This window comes from Osmerus eperlanus, chromosome 17 (assembly GCF_963692335.1).
Source record: "Osmerus eperlanus chromosome 17, fOsmEpe2.1, whole genome shotgun sequence".
NCBI classification, from domain to species: Eukaryota; Metazoa; Chordata; class Actinopteri; order Osmeriformes; family Osmeridae; genus Osmerus; species Osmerus eperlanus.
In genome coordinates, this window is record NC_085034.1 from 12727841 (window position 1) to 12750182 (window position 22342).

The 22342-nt window shown below is 46.2% G+C and overlaps 1 protein-coding gene across 1 annotated transcript in view; it reads left to right on the forward strand.

The window, feature by feature from the left end:
* Nucleotides 1-9610, forward strand: part of pwp1 (PWP1 homolog, endonuclein) — a 93783-nt gene extending 84173 nt beyond the window's left edge. Inside the window, exons 14-15 of the mRNA XM_062482874.1 lie at nucleotides 8811-8916; nucleotides 9039-9610. Coding sequence (XP_062338858.1) covers nucleotides 8811-8916; nucleotides 9039-9133 — 201 coding nt within the window. The 3' untranslated portion in view covers nucleotides 9134-9610. The remainder of the gene's footprint in view (nucleotides 1-8810; nucleotides 8917-9038) is intronic.
* The last annotated feature ends 12732 nt before the right edge of the window (nucleotides 9611-22342 follow it).

The window sequence follows — 22342 nt, forward strand, 5'->3', positions numbered from 1 at the left end:
CAATCAAAGTGCTATTGTAGCTTACAATAGCACTTCTGAAATATTGAGAGGTATAAATGAGTCAAGTGAGAAAATGTAAATGAGTATCTGGATGTAATGAATGCCCATATTCTGTACAGAGAGTGCATCAATTTAACAATAATCTAAAGGAAATGTATACTTGAGCTGGTGAAAGGGCGGTTTAAGCATCAGAATGGAATGCTTGGAAGGTTGGTTGACTTCAGGGCTGGACTGGGACAAAAGATCGGCCCTGGCATTTTTGGCCCAGGCGGCCCACACCCACCGTGACTGGTCAGACACATTCCCTGCAGACAGTCCTTAAAATATGGGTGCATTCTATAATATGAGTTGCCTAGTGTTCTGCGTTCATGTGATGTTTTTGAACCTTCAAGGAGGGTCTTAAGACTTATCTGTCGATCTTACACTTAAATAATTAATTAATTCTTAGAGTTATGATTTGTATATGGTATAAAAATATATATACATATTGATATTTGATATTGTATTGTTATTATTACTATTTTGCTTAATATTGGCTTAGCAACTTTTAAAACAGTTTACTGTTAATTTAAATTAATGTAAGATTCATATTTTGTGGCTTTGGACAACAGTGTCTGTTAAATACAATACAGAAACACACACACAGCCTCCCTCCCTTCATGAGTCCCTGTTAATTTGCCTACTCCTTACCACGTCGTCAACTACTCTTTCTTCCATCTTTTCCTCACTCGCTCCCATGGCCCTGTCATGGTCACTCTCCTCCTCCTGGGCTTCTTCCCTGACTGTCAATCGCCTATGTTTCGGCCTCTCTGAGACAGCCACCTCTCCTCCTTACATTTAGTCATTTAGTCATTTAGCAGACGCTCTTATCCATTCCTCTACAGGTAATGCTGATGTTGAAGCAGCTAAAGAAAGGGCGTAGGTTTGGTCTCAGCTTTGGTAGGGTAACTGCCTGCCTCCCCCCCCCCCCGCCGCCATATAAAAACAAAAACTACCTGAAGCCCTGATGGTCCAGCTGCTGCTTCCTCAGCCTGCACTATACTGGATTTCTGAGTTTCCTGAATGCATTTTAAAATAATTCCTTTTTTTATGTAGGTAATTGGTTCAGGTTTTATGGAGCTGTACTAGGCCTACATCATCTGTACTGGACTTCTGAGCAATGAAATTATGTATTAACCCTTGTGTTATCTTCGGGTCATTCTGACCCATCAGTCATTGTGACCCACCGTTGTATTGCGACAACTTTACCGCATACAAAAACAAAGTGAAGCATTTTCTTTTAACCGGTGGGCTGTCTCAGATCCCCCACATTGCGAAGGTTAAAAGAAAAATATTTTTATTTGTTTTTGTATTGGGTAAAATTGGGTAAACACAACGATGGTTCGTTATGAACCTTTGGGTCATGTGACCCGAAGACAACACAAGGGTTAATGAATTATATGATGCATACATTTGGGCATCACCAATATGCTCTACATCTTTAGCTTCAGGGTGCTGTTTTTCCTGCACAGTAATTCATCAATTTAATACAGACACTAACCATGCTTAGTTGACTGGTGACATTGGTCGAGATTACAGGGATAGCCATATTACTATCCAAGGGATCATATAGGCCTACTTATTACCAGTTAATATCACTTCTGAGTTGCTAGCCTGCTGGTACTAGGCTAAACTAGCACAGTCCCATTATGTGGGTAGGTTAGCAGCTTTATCCTTCTGGCTTCAACAAGGCCAGCTGCTGCTAACACACTGGTCGAAAGATTGCAGACGCTAGGTAAAGATTTAATACAAGCAAAAGTTACATGCTCTACTACACTAACAACTTTCAAAACATGTTTCCATTGTAGAATGGGTGGCGATGTAAGGCTAGCAGTTAACAACAACCTTCTTGATAGTTAGCTAACTTACTTACTCTCTGGGTGGGGGAAAAACTTCTTATATCCCTCTTTTTTTTGGGTGGCATTTTGATTTTCCTTTCTACAAAGCACAAAAGGGTCAAAAATATCAATGCTGAGACCAAACGAAATACTAATATGTGGCTTTATTATTTCCTGGCGTATTTAATAGCTTACCGTGTCAGACTACTGCCCTCTTTCTGCAAGTCACGATTCACGAAGTTTCAGCCAATTAAATTAGTAAGTAAGTAAGTCTTTATTTATATAGCACATTTCATACAAGAATTGTAGCTCAAGGTGCTTTACATAAAATCAATAAAATCAATAAAAACAATAATACAAGTGATAAACAATTCAAACAAAAATAAAAATCCCAATAAGATCTCTGTTCAAGAGAGAAAACAACTTTAAAAAGTAGGAAAACCCTTTTGAGATAAAATTACTTAAATGCTTCGGTAAAAAGGTAGGTTTTAAGCTGTCTTTTAAAAATGTCTAGAGTGTTTGCTTCCCTAATATTTATGGGTAGTTTGTTCCATAGTTTTGGGGCGTAATTGACAAAGGCCGAATCACCAATCTTCTTATGACTGCTTCTGGTGACCTCTAATAGGCCTGCATTTGATGATCGCAGTGTTCTAGCTGGTGTGTAGTTTATAAAGGAGTTATCAATGTAGCTAGGTCCTTGTCCGAGTAGAGCTTTGTATGTGAGGAAAAGGACCTTAAAGTCAATTCTGAAGGTAACAGGGAGCCAGTGTAAAGTAGCTAGGACAGGACTAATGTGTTCTCTCCTTTTAGTTTTGGTTAATAATCTAGCTGCAGAATTTTGAATGAGCTGTAGTCTTTCAGTGGTTTTCTTGGGAAGACCAGTGAAAAGTGTGTTACAGTAGTCCAGCCGGCTGGATATAAAAGCATGAATTAACTTCTCTGCATCATTTTGGTTTATGAATGGTCGTACCTTTGCTATATTCCTCAGGTGAAAGAAAGCTGTTTTGGTCACTTTATTAATGTGAGAGTTGAAATTCAAATCTGAGTCCAGGATTACACCGAGACTCGTCACCTCTGTTTTAAGACAGGGGGTTAAGCCTCCAAGATTCTTAATAAGCATCTCTCTTTTGGATTTGGGGCCACATAGTAGGACTTCGGTTTTGTCTTCATTTAATTTAAGAAAGTTATCATTCATCCATTTGTTTATTGCCAACAGGCAGTTGGTAATGGAATTGATGGCCGTTGCATCGTTGGGTTCAGTGGATATATATAGTTGTGTGTCATTCGCATAGCTATGGAAATCTATGTTATGTTCTCTGATTATGTCGCCGAGTGGTAACACATAAAGAGAAAAAAGTAATGGACCTAAGCAGCTTCCTTGAGCAACCCCGTAGCAGTTCTCATGTTTCTTGGACCTATGGTCACCTAAACTAACATAAAACTTCCTTCCTGTGATATATGATTTCAGCCAGTTCAATACACTATCCGTGAACCCAATAAGCTTTTCCAGTCTATTGATTAGGATGTCGTGATCAATTGTATCAAATGCTGCACTGAGATCTAACAGGATAAGGATAGAGACTTTATTTGCATCAGAGTTTAGTCTGAGGTCGCTAATTATTTTGGTGAGAGCAGTTTCAGTACTGTGATATTTCCTGAAACCTGACTGCGAGACTTCCAGGATGTTATTTTCTTCAAGAAAATAATTGAATTGGACTAAAACTATCTTTTCCAGTACTTTACTAATAAATGGAAAGTTTGATATTGGTCTGTAATTTGCAAGTAGACTGTTATCCAATTTGGGTTTCTTTAATAGGGGCTTTACAACAGCTGTTTTGAAGGCATCTGGGAAGACGCCAGTTCTAAGGGATGTGTTTATAATCTCTAGCACCGGACCTGAGACACTATCAAACACTCGCTTAAAGAATGTTGTGGGTATAGGATCAATATCTGAGGTTGTGGAGTTAGATTCGCTGACAATTTTGGAAAGTTCACTAAGTGTGATACAGGTAAATGTGCTCATGGTTATGTTGCAGAATTTACTGATGTCAGTTTCGACCCCACTATTAATAATACTCGCTCTGATCAAAGTTATTTTGTTCTTGAAGAACAAAGCAAGCTCTTCACATTTAACTGCTGAGGATGGAGGTGGGGCAGGGACAGTGTTTAGCAGCTGGTCAATGGTGGAGAAAAGAACTCTGGAATTTCTGGCATTTTCTGTAATAATGTTGGAGAAATATTCTCTCCTTGCTAGACGGATGGTTTTGTTATAGGTGGTTAGTGTATCTTTGTAGATATTGTAGTGGATAGTGATCTTTGTTTTCCTCCATTTTCTCTCTGCTGCATGGCATTTTCTTTTCGTTTCACTAACATTTTTATTTCTCAGCCATGGGGAGGTTCTGCTTGTGCACTTCTTTTTGGTTTTCAGTGGTGCAACAGAGTCTAACACAGATAATAGTGCATCATTGAGGTTCTCTACCATTTCATTCAGAGAGCAATCATGGTTAGTCGGCTCATATAGAGCAAATTGTTCAGAAAATGTCATCATAGCTGTATCGTCTAAATATCTTCTATGGACTAAGAATTCTTTTTTGGTTTTTGTTAGGATAATTTCCACATTAAAAAGTATATAATGATGGTCTGAAAGGGGTAGATCAGTTATTGAAATATTATTGATATTTAGTCCAGTTGTTATCACTAGATCTAGTGTGTTTCCGTGCCGGTGTGTTGGGTCTGTTATGTGTTGAGTTAGATTGAAACTGTCAAGGAGATTTAAGAGCTCAATAGTTCTTGGGTCTGCTTTTTTATTTACTTGGATATTTAAGTCTCCGTTTAAAACTACTTTGTCATATCTAGTGACACATAGTGATAATAGTTCAGAGAATTCTTGTATGAATATTGGCGAGTGCTTGGGTGGCCGATATATAATAACAAAACGTATTGATTCGGTTTTGAGCTCTATAGCAAGATATTCATATGATGTGAATTCACCTAGCTCAGTGATTTTGAACAACAGTTTAGAGGAGAAAATAGCTGCGACTCCTCCACCTTTTTTTGATGTCCTTGAAACTTGGTGAAAGCTGTAATCAGGCGGACACGCTTCTATCAAAGTTGCTGTTGCCGTGTCATTGTTTAGCCAGGTTTCTGTTAGACAGATGCAGTCTAAATTGTTTTCTTTGACCAGATCATTAACTAGAAATGTTTTGTTATTTAGTGATCTAACATTTAGAAGGGCCAGTTTCATCTGTGGGGTATTAACAGATAAAACAGGGGTAGATGAATCTGTTGGAAGAATATGGATAGTTCTGTGACTTCTAACACTAGTTTCAGGTTTGTAACCATACATTTTACCATGCCATTTTCTGTTTGCATCATCTTGTCTTGCAGGCTCGAGGCGCATTGGTTAACTTGGAAATGTATTTTCACTTTTCTGGGCGACGAACATAGTGTAGATAATAATACGAATGAGTTTTGCAAATATATTGTGCAAAATATTTTTGTCAAAAATTAACAAAATATTGGTAGGGACAATTGTGTCTTTCCCAAACTTGATTGTGACTAGTCCCTATCGACCCTATGCAAACCTAAAGCCCCCCCCAAACATGTTCGAATTTGTGCACATTTTGTGGCATTCACCTGTAGATTTTTTATCTTTTTCTCCCTTAACTTTTCTGTGCCTCCCTTGCGCTTTGGTGGTCGTTTTTCCATTTTAGCGATGCTAAACTAGCATACGCATTAGCCAACAGCTCGTGTGGCCTGCGGGAGGCGATATTATGATTCAGGGGAAGGGGGTTCCTGGATTTGATTGGGTCAGGCCAGTGTCAATAAAGAAAATTAACCAATGGGCCGCTGTCAGTTCTCTATGGGCCGGCCCGACCAAAACAATTTTTCCCAATGGGCAGTCAGTTCTTTATGGACCGGCCCGGAAAAAAAAAGCCTATAAATTATATCAGCGATTCGGCCCAAAAATGCGTCGGCCCACCGGGCAAATGCCCGGTATGCCAGATGACCAGTCCAGCCCTGGTTGACTTGAATTGACTAGGTTGAAAGGAACTGTTGAGACCAAATCCACTAATTCACTACGCCATCGATCATTAGAAGGGGGGATGGGATATCACATTGTGATGGGAAGTTTAGATAATTTTACTGAGTAGGTTATCTTAGGCCGAATCCCAATACTCTGTCTTACCCCTACCCCCTACCTTAGTTTTGCGCGTTCCTGTGAGAGTAAGTGGTGTCCCAATACTCTTTTTGATCGATGGCTAGGGCCAAGACAAAGGGGTATACACCCCTTAAAACCAAGTGAGCTCGGGAGCTTACTTGAAACCAAGGGGTATGTTGATACTGCGCTACCTGCAACAATGGCGGACAGATCATCCAGAGTCCCGTAAATGTAATATTTTTGTCAATTAAAAAATTATGAGTCTTGTTTAGTGCTTTACACAGTCCTGTATATGTATTTGCAACCATGTTCTTAATTGAATCGCTAGTTTGCTACGCTAACGTTACATTGCTGATTTGCACAACAGTCCCGCATTTTGGAACTGGAGCCCCAATGTTACAGTAATACATAAAACCACAACAGACATTCTGAACCAGTATGACACTCCACTGCCTATTATACATTGCCTTTCTTGTCATGATGATAGGTTGTTACATTGAATAGGCTAAACATAAAGTTTGGTTTACATGTCGTCCATCAAGTAAGCCTATTGCCTAGAATTTCCAAACTAATTATATACTCTTGCATCTAATTTTTGTCAGACCATGTCCTGACAATAAATGAAAAACAATACATGTTTTACCAAGATAACTGGATAACTGCAGTCTAACTAGCAATGTGTGGGACATCCTTTAAGCTGTAATAAAATAAAATGTTCTAAATGATTGAAGGGCTAGACAACAAATGTTCTAATAAAATAATCACTGACTAACAACACGGAAATGAATGACAGATTAACAAAGGCAAGTTCATTTTCCGACCTTGCCTTGGCTCCATGCAAAGTGTAATCTAGCGATCATTACATGTCAGTAATAACTTTCCCTGTCTGAATACTCGGGGATCATTTGACCCCCTCCCCGCACTATAAGTAGGGAAAACCGGCTTGGCGCTTCTAGTGGGAACTGACAGATCCCAGCAGAGACCAAGGAGCCTAGCATCTCCTTATAGTTGTACAGTGAGGCACACTATGTGGCCAATAGTATGTGGACACTGCTCAGTATATAGACACCTACTTGTTGAATCTCTCATTCCATGGGGTGTTGGTTCCCACTTTGTTTCTTTAACTTTTCAATAGACGTTGGAACATTGATGCAGGATTTGCTTCCAACCACCAATAGCATTAGGGAGGTTTTGGGTGGTGTTGGGTAATTAGACCTTGCTTGCAGCTGAAATTTGTATTTAGTGTTTGATAGCTTTTAGGTCAGGGATTCCCCATGCATAAAGTGAGGTCCATACAGAAGTAGTTTGTCGAGTTTGGTGTGGAAAAGGCCTTGACATGCCTGCACGAATCTCTGACCTAAACACTAACAAATCAAATTATTCGTCTGCATGTCAGGTTTTCTGCAAGCCTCCATCCATCATCTTCCGCTTATCCGGGGGTCGGGTCGCGGGGGCAGCAACCTAAGCAGGGAGGCCCAGACTTCCCTCTCCCTGGCCACTTCCACCAGCTCTTCCTGGGGGACCCCGAGGCGTTCCCAGGCCAGCCGAGAGACATAGTCCCTCCAGCGTGTCCTGGGTCTTCCCCGGGGTCTCTTCCCAGTGGGACGTGCCCAGAACACCTCACCAGGGAGGCGTCCAGGAGGCATCCTCATCAGATGCCCGAGCCACCTCAACTGGCCCCTCTCGACATGGAGGAGCAGCGGTTCTACTCTGAGCCCCTCCCGGATGACCGAGCTTCTCACCCTATCTCTAAGGGAGAGCCCGGACACCCTGCGGAGAAAACTCATTTCGGCCGCTTGTATTCGCGATCTCGTTCTTTCGGTCACTACCCACAGTTCGTTACCATAGGTGAGGGTAGGAACGTAGATCGACTGGTAAATAGAGAGCTTCGCCTTTCGACTCAGCTCCTTCTTCACCACGACGGACCGATGCAGAGCCCGCAGTCACCACCTTACCGCGGTGGAGGGGTTTGCGTGTCCTAATGATCCTGGAAGCTATGTTGTCGGGGGCTTTATGCGCCTGGTAGGGTCACCCAAGGCAAACAGGTTCCAGGCGAAGGACCAGACTAAGCGTGGCTCAAAAAACTACCATGAAGAAAACAAACAATGGTTCTCAGTTGCCCCTGCCCGGAAGCGGGTCACGGGGCCCCCCCCCTGGAGCCAGGCCCGGGGCTTGATGGCGAGCGCCTGGTGGCCGGGCCTTTTCCCATGGGGCCCGGTCGGGCACAGCCCGAAGAGACAACGTGGGACCCCCTTCCAGTGGGCTCACCATCCGCAGTAGGGGTCATGGGGGTCGGGTGCAGTGTGAGACGGGCGGCGGCCGAAGGCGGGGGCCTTGGCGGTGCACTTGGCACCAGGACACCCGAGATCTCAGTTCGATGATAGACTTTGTAGTCGTGTCGTCGGATCTGAGGCCGAATGTCTTGGACACTCGGGTGAGGAGAGGGGCGGAGCTGTCAACTGATCACCACCTGGTGGTGAGTTGGCTACGATGGTGGGGGAAGACGCCGGTCAGGCCTGGCAAGCCCAAACGTAATGTGAGGGTCTGCTGGGAACGGCTGGCAGAATCCCCTGTCAGAAGGAGCTTCGATCATGTCTCGGGGGAGGCCGGGGACATTGAGTCCGAATGGGCCATGTTCCGGGCCTCCATTGTTGAGGCGGCTGACCGGATGCAGAGCCCGCAAGCCTGCTATTTTTAAATTACATTTGAGCTTTGTGATTCATTGTTTATCATGTGGATATTAAATCATGATGCAAATGCTTTTTTTATAGGGTATACTGTTCTGCGCATCCTGCTGCCCTGATCTGCCTTTTGTGTATGCCTTTGGAGGACAGAAAGATGGCTTGCGAGTTTGGGATATAAGTGATGTGGCTGCAGGTAAATTGTGTATTTTCTTACTGAGAAATAACCAATAGGAATTTTGTTTGGTTTAGTTGTTTTTTGTAAATTATTTTTGCATGCACATAAAACAGTTACCTTTTTGTGTGTTTTATCTACAGTGGCAGAGGTGTTTGGCAGTCGAGACCATCTGGTAGTGAATACAGTTTCTGAAGCAGGAAGCAGCAGGTCAATGGCAGATATGGAGCTATTTTAGAGGCATCTACTTTAGACCAACTTCCAATCACTTGGCAAAGAGTGAAACAATAGCTAATTATTTTGTCCTAAACTGTGTCCCAACTAAGTGACAGTTTTTAATGCTGTAATTCTTAAACTTGGCCCTATATTGCTTGTACCTAAATACCAGAACTGTGAAAACACTCACAGAACAACCCCCCCATAATTTGTTCCCCAGAAATAAGGCAGCACAGATATATAAAGTACTGCATGTCCAAAGATTTTGGAGAGCAAGAGTGTCTTGAGCATAAAGTGTACATCAGTCAGCAGTTGTTAATAGCTTAACTAATTGCAATCAGTGATGAAGTTATCAGAATGTTATTCTATGTTCTATTTCTGATTAAATCAAAATCTGTCTTTTTCAAAACAAATTCACTTTAATCATCGAGTAATGCTCCTACTTGGTCTAAATGTGGTCTACCACATAAAATGTGATCAATAAAGGTTCTTTGAAATATTTTGTACTTTATTGAATAACAGGATATATCTAGGGTTTGTGGCATAATTAACGTGAGGCAATTAGGAACTTCATAGAGGCTTGAAATATCTTCAATCGAAAAGTGTATTATACAGCTGGGAGTGGTTGCAAAACACTGATCCCATGGGGTTTCAAACATATTTATTTTGTGGCTTAGGCTGGCCACAATAAAAGGCCACTCTAAAATGTGCAGTTTTACTGTATTGGGGGCGTCCGAAAACCAGTCGGTTAGGGTGAGAATTTCTGCACAAACTGTCAGAAACTCATCTGCATGCTTGTCATCCTCATCGGGTCGTCCTCATCAGGTCGGGGTCTCGACCTGACTGCGGGTCAGGTTGAGGGTTAGCTCGAGGGTTAGCTAACCCTAACCCTAACTGACTGGTTTTCGGACCCCCCCCCCCCCCCCCCCCCCAATACAGTGAAACTGCACATTTTAGAGTAGCCTTTTATTGTGACCAGCCTAAGGCACACCTGTGCAGTAATCATGCTATCTAATCAGCATCTTGATATGCCACTTTCTGTGAGGTGGATGGATTTTCTCTGCAGGAAGTGCTCACTAACACAGATTGAGACAGATTTGTGAACAATATTTGAGATAAATAGGCCCTTTGTGTACATAGAAAAAGTCTTAGATCTTTGAGTTCAGCTCATGAAAAATGGGGGCAAAAACAAGTATTTATAATTTTGTTCAGTGTATTTAAAAATTGACAGTTAAAGGGTTAGGGTTAACTCCTGAAAGGAACAAAATCACATATGGGTCCTATATAGGATTGTCCACGGGTTCCATGATGGCCCAATGTCAATTGTCCACATGGGTTTCATGCAAGACTACACTGGGTGTCAAGTGGGCACCAACTGTGGAACATACGCAAGCCCCACCTAGGTCCCATCTTCAAGCTTCATGAGGGTGCTACATGGGATGAAATCTGGGTTTTAGGTGGGTTTGTCCATGGATCCATAACAGCCTTGTGTCAATTGCCCACTTTATTATACAGCAATATACACCAACCCTTTGTGGGCCGTATTGTCAATTGCCCAATGTTATAATATAACATTACAAATGGCACCTTCGTGCTTGGTACAATTAGGATGACAATAAAAGACTTAAAAGAATGGGACAGTTGAAAATGTATCAGGAAGATGTATGTGCTTATGAGTACCTACAGTAAGCAAAACAAAAGAATAAAAACAAAGTGATCATTCTCATAACTGCAGTTTGGTTGAATCAGTGTATTCATGAAGGGAGTAAAAATACTTGTTCTGTCAAGAGACACATTGATTTTTTTTTTGCAATGGAAATATGTTTGTCTTTGGCAGTGTGGTTATATCTAAGGGGGAACTCCCTGCCTTGTATGTCATAATGCCCGCTGCCTTCATAGGCCAAAACTGTACTCTGTTTGGGAGCCAGCCGACTGTGTTCTGTGTTTTTTGCAACTTAGTATTGGCGTGTTTGTGTCGTGCAGGGCTCTAGTCTAAGATCAAATGGTCGTATTTGGCATTGTTACTGACACTGATCGCTTCCAGCAAACTTCTTTTGAATTAGCCATTTCCGCCTAAACAAATGTCAAGCTTATTTACGTTTTTTGGGGGCATATTTTCAGTTAGCAGATGGTACCGTTTCAATCGCGATTCCATCTAGTTAATAATACTGCCGGTGAGAACGTTGTTACTTAGAAAAGCTTGTTTCAAGGGGGTTCAGCTTGTTTCAAAGGTGGTTCTTAATGAAAGAATGCAATATGAGTGGGCTAAATGCTTGAAAATATCACTACTGTAGAAGGGAAAAACTTAAGGTGACGTTTTAGTCATTTAGGTTAAGTTCATTCTACATTTACAGTACATTTAGTCATTTTAGCAGACGCCCGTATCCAGAGCGACTTACAGTAAGTACAGGGACATGCTAGAACTTTTCTTTTTGTATTTTGAATTGTACATGAGCAGCAACAAATGTGGGCTATGCTTTTAAATCTATGCGATCTTCATAAATAATAAGTAGGCATTTTTATATAAAATATACAGAAATATCAGTTGTAAAAATAGCAGTTAGTAAACTGACCCATCTGCAAGCAATCACACCCTACAATTTCCCCAGAAATTGTACCCTCTCTAGTTATTCTTGGGACATCAATGGCAGCCCCTAGAACCGTATGGTAAAAAGTTGTGAAATTTGGCACACTCATTAAGGACAGGCCCCTCTTTATTTTCACCAAGTTTCATGTCTCCCATTGGAGCACTCTAGCGCCACCAATGGGTCAAAGTTGGATATGTGTTTACACACGTAACTTTTGAACCGTATGGCCGATTTTCAAAAATGAGGTACCGTTGGATTCCCTGGATCAAGATGAGTTCAACACAACCTAATGGTGTCAATTTCCGGTTATATAGACTTCCGCCATTTTGAATTTTAAGAAAACACGTTTTGTTGCTTCTCCTCCTTCAACTTTTGTCCATTCTTCCCCAGAATTGGCACAGATCATCGTCACAGCATCCCTCGCTCAAAATTTAAGGATTATTGATGTTCAAAACCGTTTGTCTGGTACAACATCAAAATGGGCTGCATAGACACCAAACAGGAAGTTGTCAGTTATTTTAGCAAATCTTTGAGAAATCAACACTTGGTATCTCGACTCGGAACCCTCTTCTGAGGATGTCCAAACAATTTGGTGTCACGTGACCACTAGGATTGGCCACGGAAAGCAAAAATGCGTTTTGGTCAATAGCTGTTGATTTGTTTGCCTTTATTAAAGGTCCCATGGCATGACAATTTCACTTTGAGGTTTTTTAACATTAATATGAGTTCCCTTAGCCTGCCTATGGTCCCCCAGTGGCTAGAATTTGCGATAGGTGTAAACCAAGCCCTGGGTATCCTGCTCCACCTTTGAGAAAATTAAGCTCAGGTGGGCCGATCTGGAATTTTCCCCTTATGTCGTCATAAGGGGAAAGGTTACCTCCCTTTTCTCTGCTTTGCCCGCCCAGAGAGTTTGGCCCGCCAATGAGAAAATGAGCTACGCAATATTGTTTTTTTCCTCAAGAGACATCATGGCTTGCAAATGACCGAAGCATGGCAGTTAGCCCCGCCTCTCTCCTCCTCACGGCATTTAAAGCTACAAACACAGAAATGGAACGTCCTAAGGAAAGCTTATTGTGGGACTGCTTGTAGTGGCTGTAATTCTGCACCAAGGTTGAATTTCGGGAAGGTGACTTCAGATACAGTATTAGGGGACCACTAAGGCCTATTGTGGAAACCCAGGGGCGCAGCACCTTGGACAGCGGCACCGGCTAGCCCGGGGTCAGGTGATTGGGGGAAGGTATGTCCGGGGTCCGCCCCCAGAAGAGACAACGAGCTACACAGGTACGGCTCATGAGTGGGATGGAGGATGGCCCCACTATAAAAGGCGGGCCACCCCTGCTGCAAAGCTAGAAGTGAGTAGAAGCTGGACTCCAACACACATTTGACGACTACAAATCTAACCCCGACCGTTCTCTCAACCGAGGAAGAAGCTAATTTCTTTTGGTATTTTTTAGGTCGATTATGGTAATAAACGGCTGCTTTGGCATATCACAAACCGTGCTTTTGAGTGGTGCTGTGCGGTCCTGGCTGCGCCCCTTGGTTGCCACATTTGGTGGAGAATCCGGGAAACTGAAATCGCCACCGTAGCACTCCCCTTGAACGAGGACCACATCCCACATGGGCGAAGCAATAGAGGCGGCCATGGCCAGACTGCTGCAAGCCCAGGCGCAGCAAGCCCAGGGCATGGCAGCACTTCAGATGACCATTGACCGGCTGGCCGGGAACCTACACCCTCCGGTCCCTCACGCAGCTCCGATAACCCTCCTCACCAAACAGACCCTCGAAGACGACGTGGAGGCGTTTCTGGAGGTTTTCGAACGGACGGCGGAAAGAGAAGGCTGGCCGGAGGCCCGGAGGGCACACATCCTCGCCCCTTTCCTGACCGGGGATTCCCAGAGGGCCTACCAAGACCTCGGGGCGCGCGAGGCTTCAAATTACCCCACGTTGAAGGAGGCTATCCTTGCCCAGTACGGGCACAACCTTGCTGGCCGTGCCCAGCGAGTCCACGACTGGGTATACGACCCCCAGGGTCCGATAAGGAGCCAAGTGGTTAGATTGGGGAGGCTTAACCGCAGCTGGTTGATGACCGGGGAGGGTCCGGCCACCATGGACCGGATCATCATGGACCGCTGAATCAGAGCGCTGCCACCCGACGCCAAGAGATGGGCGGCCCAGAACCACCCAGAGACGGTGGACGAGCTGATCGCCTTGCTGGAAAACCACAGAGTCAGCCAGATGCTGACAGGGACCAGCACCCCTCCCCGGGGACGGGAGGGACGAACCCAGGCCCGGCCAACTGCAACCCCTCCTCGACCAGCCCAGAGAACACAGCCGCACCCACTGCCCGACAGGTCAGAGTGGAGGGCAGTGGGCCAGGTTCCCCGGCGCTGGCGATGTACCCATGCCCTCCGCCAGCGCCGGGGAACCGCGACAACCAGGAAGGTGCCTTATAACCACGTGTTGGGCTCACAAGGCCCCTGCCTCTCCGAACGTGCCCGTCCGGGTGGCGAACCAGGACACCTGCTCTTATCGACTCAGGCAGTGTGGTTATGCTGATCCGCCCCGAGTTTACTGAAGGGGAAGAGGGGACCAGCGTTGAAGTGGCCTGCGTCCACGGGGACGTCAAGCAATACCCCACACGCTGGATCGAGGTTTGCACCCCGCGGGGGACCTTCACAGTGCGGGCAGGGCTGGTTCCCAAACTCCCTGTCCCACGGCTAATTGGGCGGGATTGCCCCATCTTCGAGAGGCTCTGGGGGTGTAAAACGGGACCTCCCAGCCCCGACCAGCCCAACGCGTGTGCAGCCCCTTCTCCATCCGTGTCCGCAACCCCCACAACCGCGTCAGGAGACCCGACCGGAGGGGCCGTCAAACACAGCCATGAAGGGCTCCCACCCACCCGTAGACGTGGACAGCTCTGTTACGTCCCCCAGGTTACTGTTACTGTTTGTTCTGCTTGTTACTGTTTTGTGTTTTGTATCACACTTAAGTCACCAAGCAGGAACCATTCGGGTCGGAGAGGACGCCTCGATTCCAGCCAGTGTCTCCGATCTGGTGCTCGTCAAGCCCCACCCTCTCATCAGCGTGCTACCAGCTGAGGCTGGTTTGGGACGATATAAAAGCCGTCAATGTTCAGTTCGCGCTCTCTCTGATTTGGTGGGTTGGACATTTGTCAGTCCTGTTTTGTGTCTCTAACTATTTCTCTTTTTACTCCCGTAGGACAAATACTGTTAGACGCGTTAGTCGAAGTCTGGGCGGACCACCCTCTGTGTTTTGGACAGGGCGCCTTGATCGTGTGCCAGCTTAGGGCGGGTAGGCGGCAGGAGCGTCTTCTTTTCTGTTCTTTGATTTGGTTCCGTCCAGCATTGACCGGGTAAATAAAACCCTTTGATCCACTGTACACCTCGCCTCTGTGTCCTTGCTCGCACCCACGACTCCATACCCTTTTCACTGTCCACTGGTTGTCGCTGAGCAGCGGGCTGTCGGTCCCAACCCTCCGGGGTGGCGTACGTAACAAGCTCTCACCCCACGGAGTTCTCGGAGTTCCCCTGGGCCACTGAGGTAAGCGGTAGCCGAGAGGGCCAGTTCGCTACTGCCCAACAAAAGTTTTCCCCATTTGTTGTGTGATTTATTTTTCAAGAAATCCAGATAGCAGTATAAATGTATCCATCCATCCATCATCTTCCGCTTGTCCGGGGGTCGGGTCGCGAGGGCAGCAACCTAAGCAGGGAGGCCCAGACTTTCCTCTCCCCGGCCACTTCCACCAGCTCTTCCTGGGGGACCCCGAGGCGTTCCCAGGCCAGCCGAGAGACATAGTCCCTCCAGCGTGTCCTGGGTCTGCCCCGGGGCCTCTTCCCAGTGGGACGTGCCCAGAACACCTTACCAGGGAGGCGTCCAGGAGGCATCCTTATCAGATGCCCGAGCCACCTCAACTGGCCCCTCTCGACACGGAGGAGCAGCGGTTCTACTCTGAGCCCCTCCCGGATGACCGAGCTTCTCACCTTATCTCTAAGGGAGAGCCCGGACACCCTGCGGAGAAAACTCATTTCGGCCGCTTGTATTCGCAATCTCGTTCTTTCGGTCACTACCCACAGTTCGTGACCATAGGTGAGGGTAGGAACGTAGATCGACTGGTAAATAGAGAGCTTCGCCTTTCGACTCAGCTCCTTCTTCACCACAACGGACCGATGCAGAGCCCGCATCACTGCGGACGCCGCACCGATCCGCCTGTCGATCTCGCGCTCCATCCTTCCCTCACTCGTGAACAAGACCCCGAGATACTTGAACTCCTCCGCTTGGGACAAGATCTCCTCCCCGACCCGGAGATTGCACTCCACCTTTTTCCGGTCGATAACCATGGCCTCAGATTTGGAGGTGCTGATTCCCATCCCAGCCGCTTCGCATTCGGTTGCGAACCGCTCCAGTGAGAGCTGGTGGTCACGGCCCGATGAAGCCAACAGGACCACATCATCCGCAAAAAGCAGCGACCCGATCCTGAGGTCCCCAAACCGGACCCCCTCAACGCCCTGGCTGCGCCTAGAAATTCTGTCCATATAAGTTATGAACAGAATCGGTGACAAAGGGCAGCCCTGGCGGAGTCCAACCCTCACCGGGAACAAGTTCGACTTACTACCGGCAATGCGGACCAAACTCTGGCACCGGTCGTACAGGGACCGAACAGCCCCGATCAGGGAGTCCGGTACCCCGTACTCCCGGAGCACCCCCCACATGAGCCCCCGAGGGACACGGTCGAACGCCTTTTCCAAATCCACAAAACATGTGTAGACTGGTTGGGCGAACTCCCATGCACCCTCCAGAACCCTGCCGAGGGTATAGAGCTGGTCCACAGTTCCACGGCCAGGACGAAAACCACATTGCTCCTCCTGAATCCAAGGTTCGACAATCCGACGGACCCTCCTCTCCAGCACCCCTGAATAGACTTTCCCAGGGAGGCTGAGGAGTGTGATCCCCCTAAAGTTGGAGCACACCCTCCGGTCCCCTTTTTTAAAGAGGGGAACCACCACCCCGGTCTGCCAGTCCAGAGGCACTGTCCCTGATGTCCACGCGATGTTGCAGAGTCGTGCCAACCAAGACAGCCCTACAACATCCAGAGCCTTAAGGAACTCCGGGCGGACCTCATCCACCCCAGGGGCCTTGCCACCGCGGAGCTTTTCAACCACCTCGGCGACCTCAGCCCCAGAGATAGAAGGGCCCCCCCCAATGTCCCCAGACTCTGCCTCCACGTCGGAACGCGTGTTGGTGGGATTAAGGAGGTCTTCAAAGTATTCCTTCCACCGATCCAGGACGTCCCCCATCGAGGTCAGCAGCGCACCATCCCCACCATATACAGCGTTGACAGTGCACTGCTTCCCCCTCCTGAGTCGCCGGATGGTGGTCCAGAACCTTTTCGAAGCCGTTCGGAAGTCATTCTCCATGGCCTCGCCGAACTCCTCCCACGCCCGGGTTTTTGCCTCCGCGACCGCCAAAGCCGCATTCCGCTTGGCCTGCCGGTACACATCAGCTGCCTCTGGAGTCCTACCAGCCAACAAAGTCCGATAGGCCTCCTTCTTCAGCTTGACGGCTTCCCTCACCTCCGGCGTCCACCACCGAGTCCGAGGGTTACCGCCGCGACATGCACCGACCGCCTTGCGTCCGCAGCTCCGGTCAGCCGCCTCAACAATGGAGGCCCGGAACATGGCCCATTCGGACTCAATGTCCCCGGCCTCCCCCGAGACATGGTCGAAGCTCTCCCGGAGGTGGGAGTTGAAGCTCCTTCTGACAGGGGATTCTGCCAGCCGTTCCCAGCAGACCCTCACATTACGTTTGGGCCTGCCAGGCCTGACCGGCGTCTTCACCCACCATCGTAGCCAACTCACCACCAGGTGGTGATCAGTTGACAGCTCCGCCCCTCTCCTCACCCGAGTGTCCAAGACATTCGGCCTCAGATCCGACGACACGACTACAAAGTCTATCATCGAACTGAGACCTCGGGTGTCCTGGTGCCAAGTGCACATATGGACACCCTTATGCTTGAACATGGTGTTCGTTATGGACAAGCCGTGTCTAGCACAGAAGTCCAACAACAAAACACCGCTCGGGTTCAGATTGGGGGAGCCGTTCCTTCCAATCACGCCCCTCCAGGTCTCACTGTCATTGCCCACATGAGCATTGAAGTCCCCCAGGAGGACGAGGGAATCTCCGGGAGGAGCGCTTTCCAGCACCCCTCCCAGAGACTCCAAAAAGGGTGGGTACTCTGCACTGCCATTTGGTGCATAAGCACAAACAACAGTGAGGACCCGTCCCCCCACCCGAAGGCGGAGGGAGGCTACCCTCTCGTCCACCGGGGCGAACCCCAACGTACAGGCGCCGAACCGAGGGGAAACAAGTATTCCCACCCCAGCTCGACGCCTCTCACCGAGGGCAACTCCAGAGTGGAAGAGAGTCCAGCCCCTCTCAAGGAGACTGGTTCCGGAGCCGATGCTGTGCGTCGAGGCGAGGCCGACTATATCTAGCCGGAACTTCTCTACCTCGCGCACCAGCTCCGGCTCCTTTCCCGCCAGCGAGGTGACGTTCCACGTCCCTAGAGCTAGCTTCTGCAGCCGAGGATCGGACCGCCAAGGCCCCCGCCTTCGGCCGCCGCCCGTCTCGCACTGCACCCAACCCCCATGACCCCTCCTGCGGATGGTGAGCCCACTGGAAGGGGGTCCCACGTTGTCTCTTCGGGCTGTGCCCGACCGGGCCCCATGGGAAAAGGGAGACCCTGGCTCCAGGGGGGGGCCCCGGTGACCCGCTTCCGGGCAGGGGCAACTGAGAACCATTGTTAGTTTTCTTCATGGTAGTTTTTGAGCCACGCTTTGTCTGATCCTTCGCCTGGAACCTGTTTGCCTTGGGTGACCCTACCAGGGGCATAAAGCCCCCGACAACATAGCTTCCAGGATCATTAGGACACGCAAACCCCTCCACCGCGGTAAGGTGGTGACTCAGGGAGGGGCAGTACAAATGTATTTATTGCGAAAATAAAAGAAAAATATAGCTGCAAGCAGCGATGCGGGTTCCTCCGCAAAATGGCAAAATATTACAAAAATGTACACTGTAGAACAGGGGTGGGGAATGTATGCGGCCCGCGAAATCATTTGGTCCGGCCCGCCATGGCACTGCAGGAACCATATTATTAGATGCATTATTCTTTGGCAGCAGCACTATTTTAATATGTGGAAGAGGACCGTGGAGGCACGCAGCGTTGCGTACCAATGTACCAAAAAATTTCGCTTGTGCGCTCGTATTAAGTGTGGAATTCCTTTCTAACAAATCAAACCCAGAATACGTTGTTGGTTTGGGCTAAGCCCCGAATGTTTACAACGTATGGCTTCGCGCTTGATTAACACTCAGATCGTTAAGCAGTCTCATAATTGGTAGCAATATAAAAAATAATACGATCCCTTTCCGTAATCGTGATACCCCCCAAGAAATGTTCGATGCACCCATAGTCAAAGCAGGCTGCATCCGTGCCAGCTAACATCACAAACCTCACCAAAGAGAAACAGTTCCAGCCATCACATTAGGGGTGAGTTAATTAAATGTTTGACCAAATATAGCAGGCACATTTTTAAGTTGATAATTCTGTACGGTCCCCGAATGATTTTATAAATATCCAAATGGCCCTTGGCAGAAAAAAGGTTCCCCACCCCTCTTGTAGAAGGTCAAGAGTTGGACAACAAGAGAGCCAAACTACTTCATGTTTGGCCAACAACCATAGGCTGAATGGGGATTGAAACTCATGAGCATAAGGTTACAAGTCAGTCTCTCTATCCTCTCTGCTACACACCAACTGTTGAGATTTTATGAATAGAAAGGGCAGAGTATTAGCTTTGGTCAGCTTTGGGACAAAGGTTAAGAAACGGTTGACATTTCAAGGTAAAATTGCATGAAATTGCACATGGTACATCAGAATGATGTCACCTTAAAGCCAATAAAGTTTGAAAAACCATCAGTCAAAATGATATTTGATGTATTGACACAACGATATTGAGATATATGTGGACATTTACATAAATACACCCCTTTCAGACATGTTGTATTGCATTTCTCATTCCATTTCACCCTATATAAAGACACATCTGCCCGGCCCGCACACTATCCCCATCCATGCTGTTTCCCTCTCTCCCAGCGCAGGTCACGCCAAAGGAGAAATGCTGCAGCAGCCGCATGAGGTTTAGATGTAGTCTCCCACAATCAAAACATATTAACCACAACTCTGTTTTCAAACTTTCTCAAAGATCGCTTGAAAACCACAGCTATTGACTCTTCTTGAGTAGATCTCTTTCCAGAACCTCAGTCAATCCACAATCAAGAATAACCTCGTAGGCAACTTGGCTAGGGCATAGCCCACAATCAGTTCCTTGTGAGTTGCGGGAGTACAACGGCACTTAGGAATGCTTGGCTGGACCTGATGTTAGTTTCCTCCAGGATCACAATGACTCGTATTGAGAGACTTGTTGCTCTTGTTGGTTAGTTGTAACGGTTTTAAATTATTGTACTCGCTGTGAAATATTTTACTGTTGATTGTTTTTCTACAGGTACACTCTTGCACTTTTTGAGTTTCATGTTGTTTAATTGTAACTTGTTTAACTGCATGCTCTCATGGTTCTTCCCTTTGGCACTTATTTGGTTTTTCACAATGTACGCTTCATGTTTTGGCTGCTCGCGATGTTTGGGGCTATCTCGTTGTTATGATCAGTGACCTATGCTCTTTTGTAAAGCTCTCTCTTGGAAGTCGCTTTGGATAAAAGCGTCTGCTAAATGCATAAATGTAAATGTTAAAGACATCTGGAATGTGTCAACTATAAGGTGCATAGACGTCGAATTGGACGTCACTGGATTAAGTGATATAGGGTTTTCCGGTTATGTCTGAATGCATTCTTGCCATTTGACTGGATGACTTTATTTCTTTTACTTATGTTTTACTTTTTATTAACCATGGTTTGATGTTATCACCTGTATGTTTCAGTATATTCAGGGGGGAGCTGTCGGAGAAATTTAGAATGGAACATTATATTCTGAAAATACTGGTGCTAGCATTCCTTGCCAGCAGAGAACCCTCTCCCCACATGACCTATAGATGACACTAGGCTTACGTAAACAAACTGACCTAGGTTGACTATTAGCATACTAGAGGTGCAATAAATGTGTTAATCTTCTGTGTTGAGTGAATCATATGGTCAAGCCTAGGGTCAGAAAACTCTGTAAGTTTCCACGTGCACGCGCACTCTGTCTCTGGGATCGATCATATTGACAGCTGATATGCTGAGGAGGGGACTTCTCACCAATAAATGATCTTACCTGAAGACTTGGGAGCTAGACAAACTTTGTATTGCGATCAGACTTTGTCTCCTTGCTGGCAAGCATTAAACTATTGTACTTTCTTTGAATCCGAAGACTCTGTGCATTACTTGATAAAGAAATTATCCTAACAGACTATCAAACTCTTACAAATACAAATATATCTAGTACTGTTCATTATATTTCCATTTACTTCAATAAATAATTGTGTATAATTTTAATATGCGTAATGTATTCCCTCATGTTATCTGATTTGCTCTAGCTTAGAACAAAGTAATTCCTTCATGATACTGATAAGATGCAGGACACAACGTCATTTTTCTCTGTGGAAGCCTGATAACAAGCATTAATTTGAATGAGGTATACTGAAGCATCTAAAACATACAGGGCCGTGGACCCTGATGACAGGGATTGAACACCCCTGCTCTATACTGTCATCTGTTTCTGACACCTCCTCTATTTTAGGATTAATTTTGACAGTTCACAATATAGTACATGATTCAGGGCTTCTTGAGCAAGTTAGCAAGCCCTTTGAGTATGAATGCAGGAAATCCAGACATTAATAAAATATTATTTATTTCTGCCCCCCTAAACACTTTCTCGCAAGAAGTCCCACAGATTCAATTTGTAATGTCTCCATTTTGTTATACTGTTGGTTTTATTCCTGTCTGAGCATTTTTGCTAATAAAGTTCACCAGTTGTGTCACTCTATTGACGTGAAGGCCTATGCAGTTTTTTAATGGAAGGAAAATAAAGTAGGATTGTTGATGACCAATTGGTGTTTGGTGTTTCGTAAGTCTATTTAGCTATCTATTTCAGTTAAACTGTCTCTGCCTGGTGGTCTATATGTTGCAATAATTAGCCTACAGACTTTAATATTTTTGTGGATTGTTTATTTCAATCCTGCCTTTACTGACATACATTTTAAGTTGAAGTTTCAAGTTATTTCAATTTGCCATTTATAACAATTACAAGTAGGCTGCATTAGAATTGTTTTCTTCCTGCACCTCTTTAAAATCTCTAGCAGCCTATCTAAACCTTTAGTAACGTTTCCGATTACATATTAGTTTGGACCATAGAGTTAATATAACTAGAGGAAGCAACTTTTGTCTTCCAAGATGGCGTCCCCATTCATTTCTATGAAAAGTGCTCAGTGGCGCAGTGAGGCAAGCGAGAGCGCGAAACTGGACCGCGCCATCTTTCCACTTCCGACTCTTCCGGTCTAGCTTTAAACAGTGGCTCTTTTTTGCCCTAGCTCTGAGACCTCGTGCACGCTTGCAACTAACTGTACACGTCATACTTTG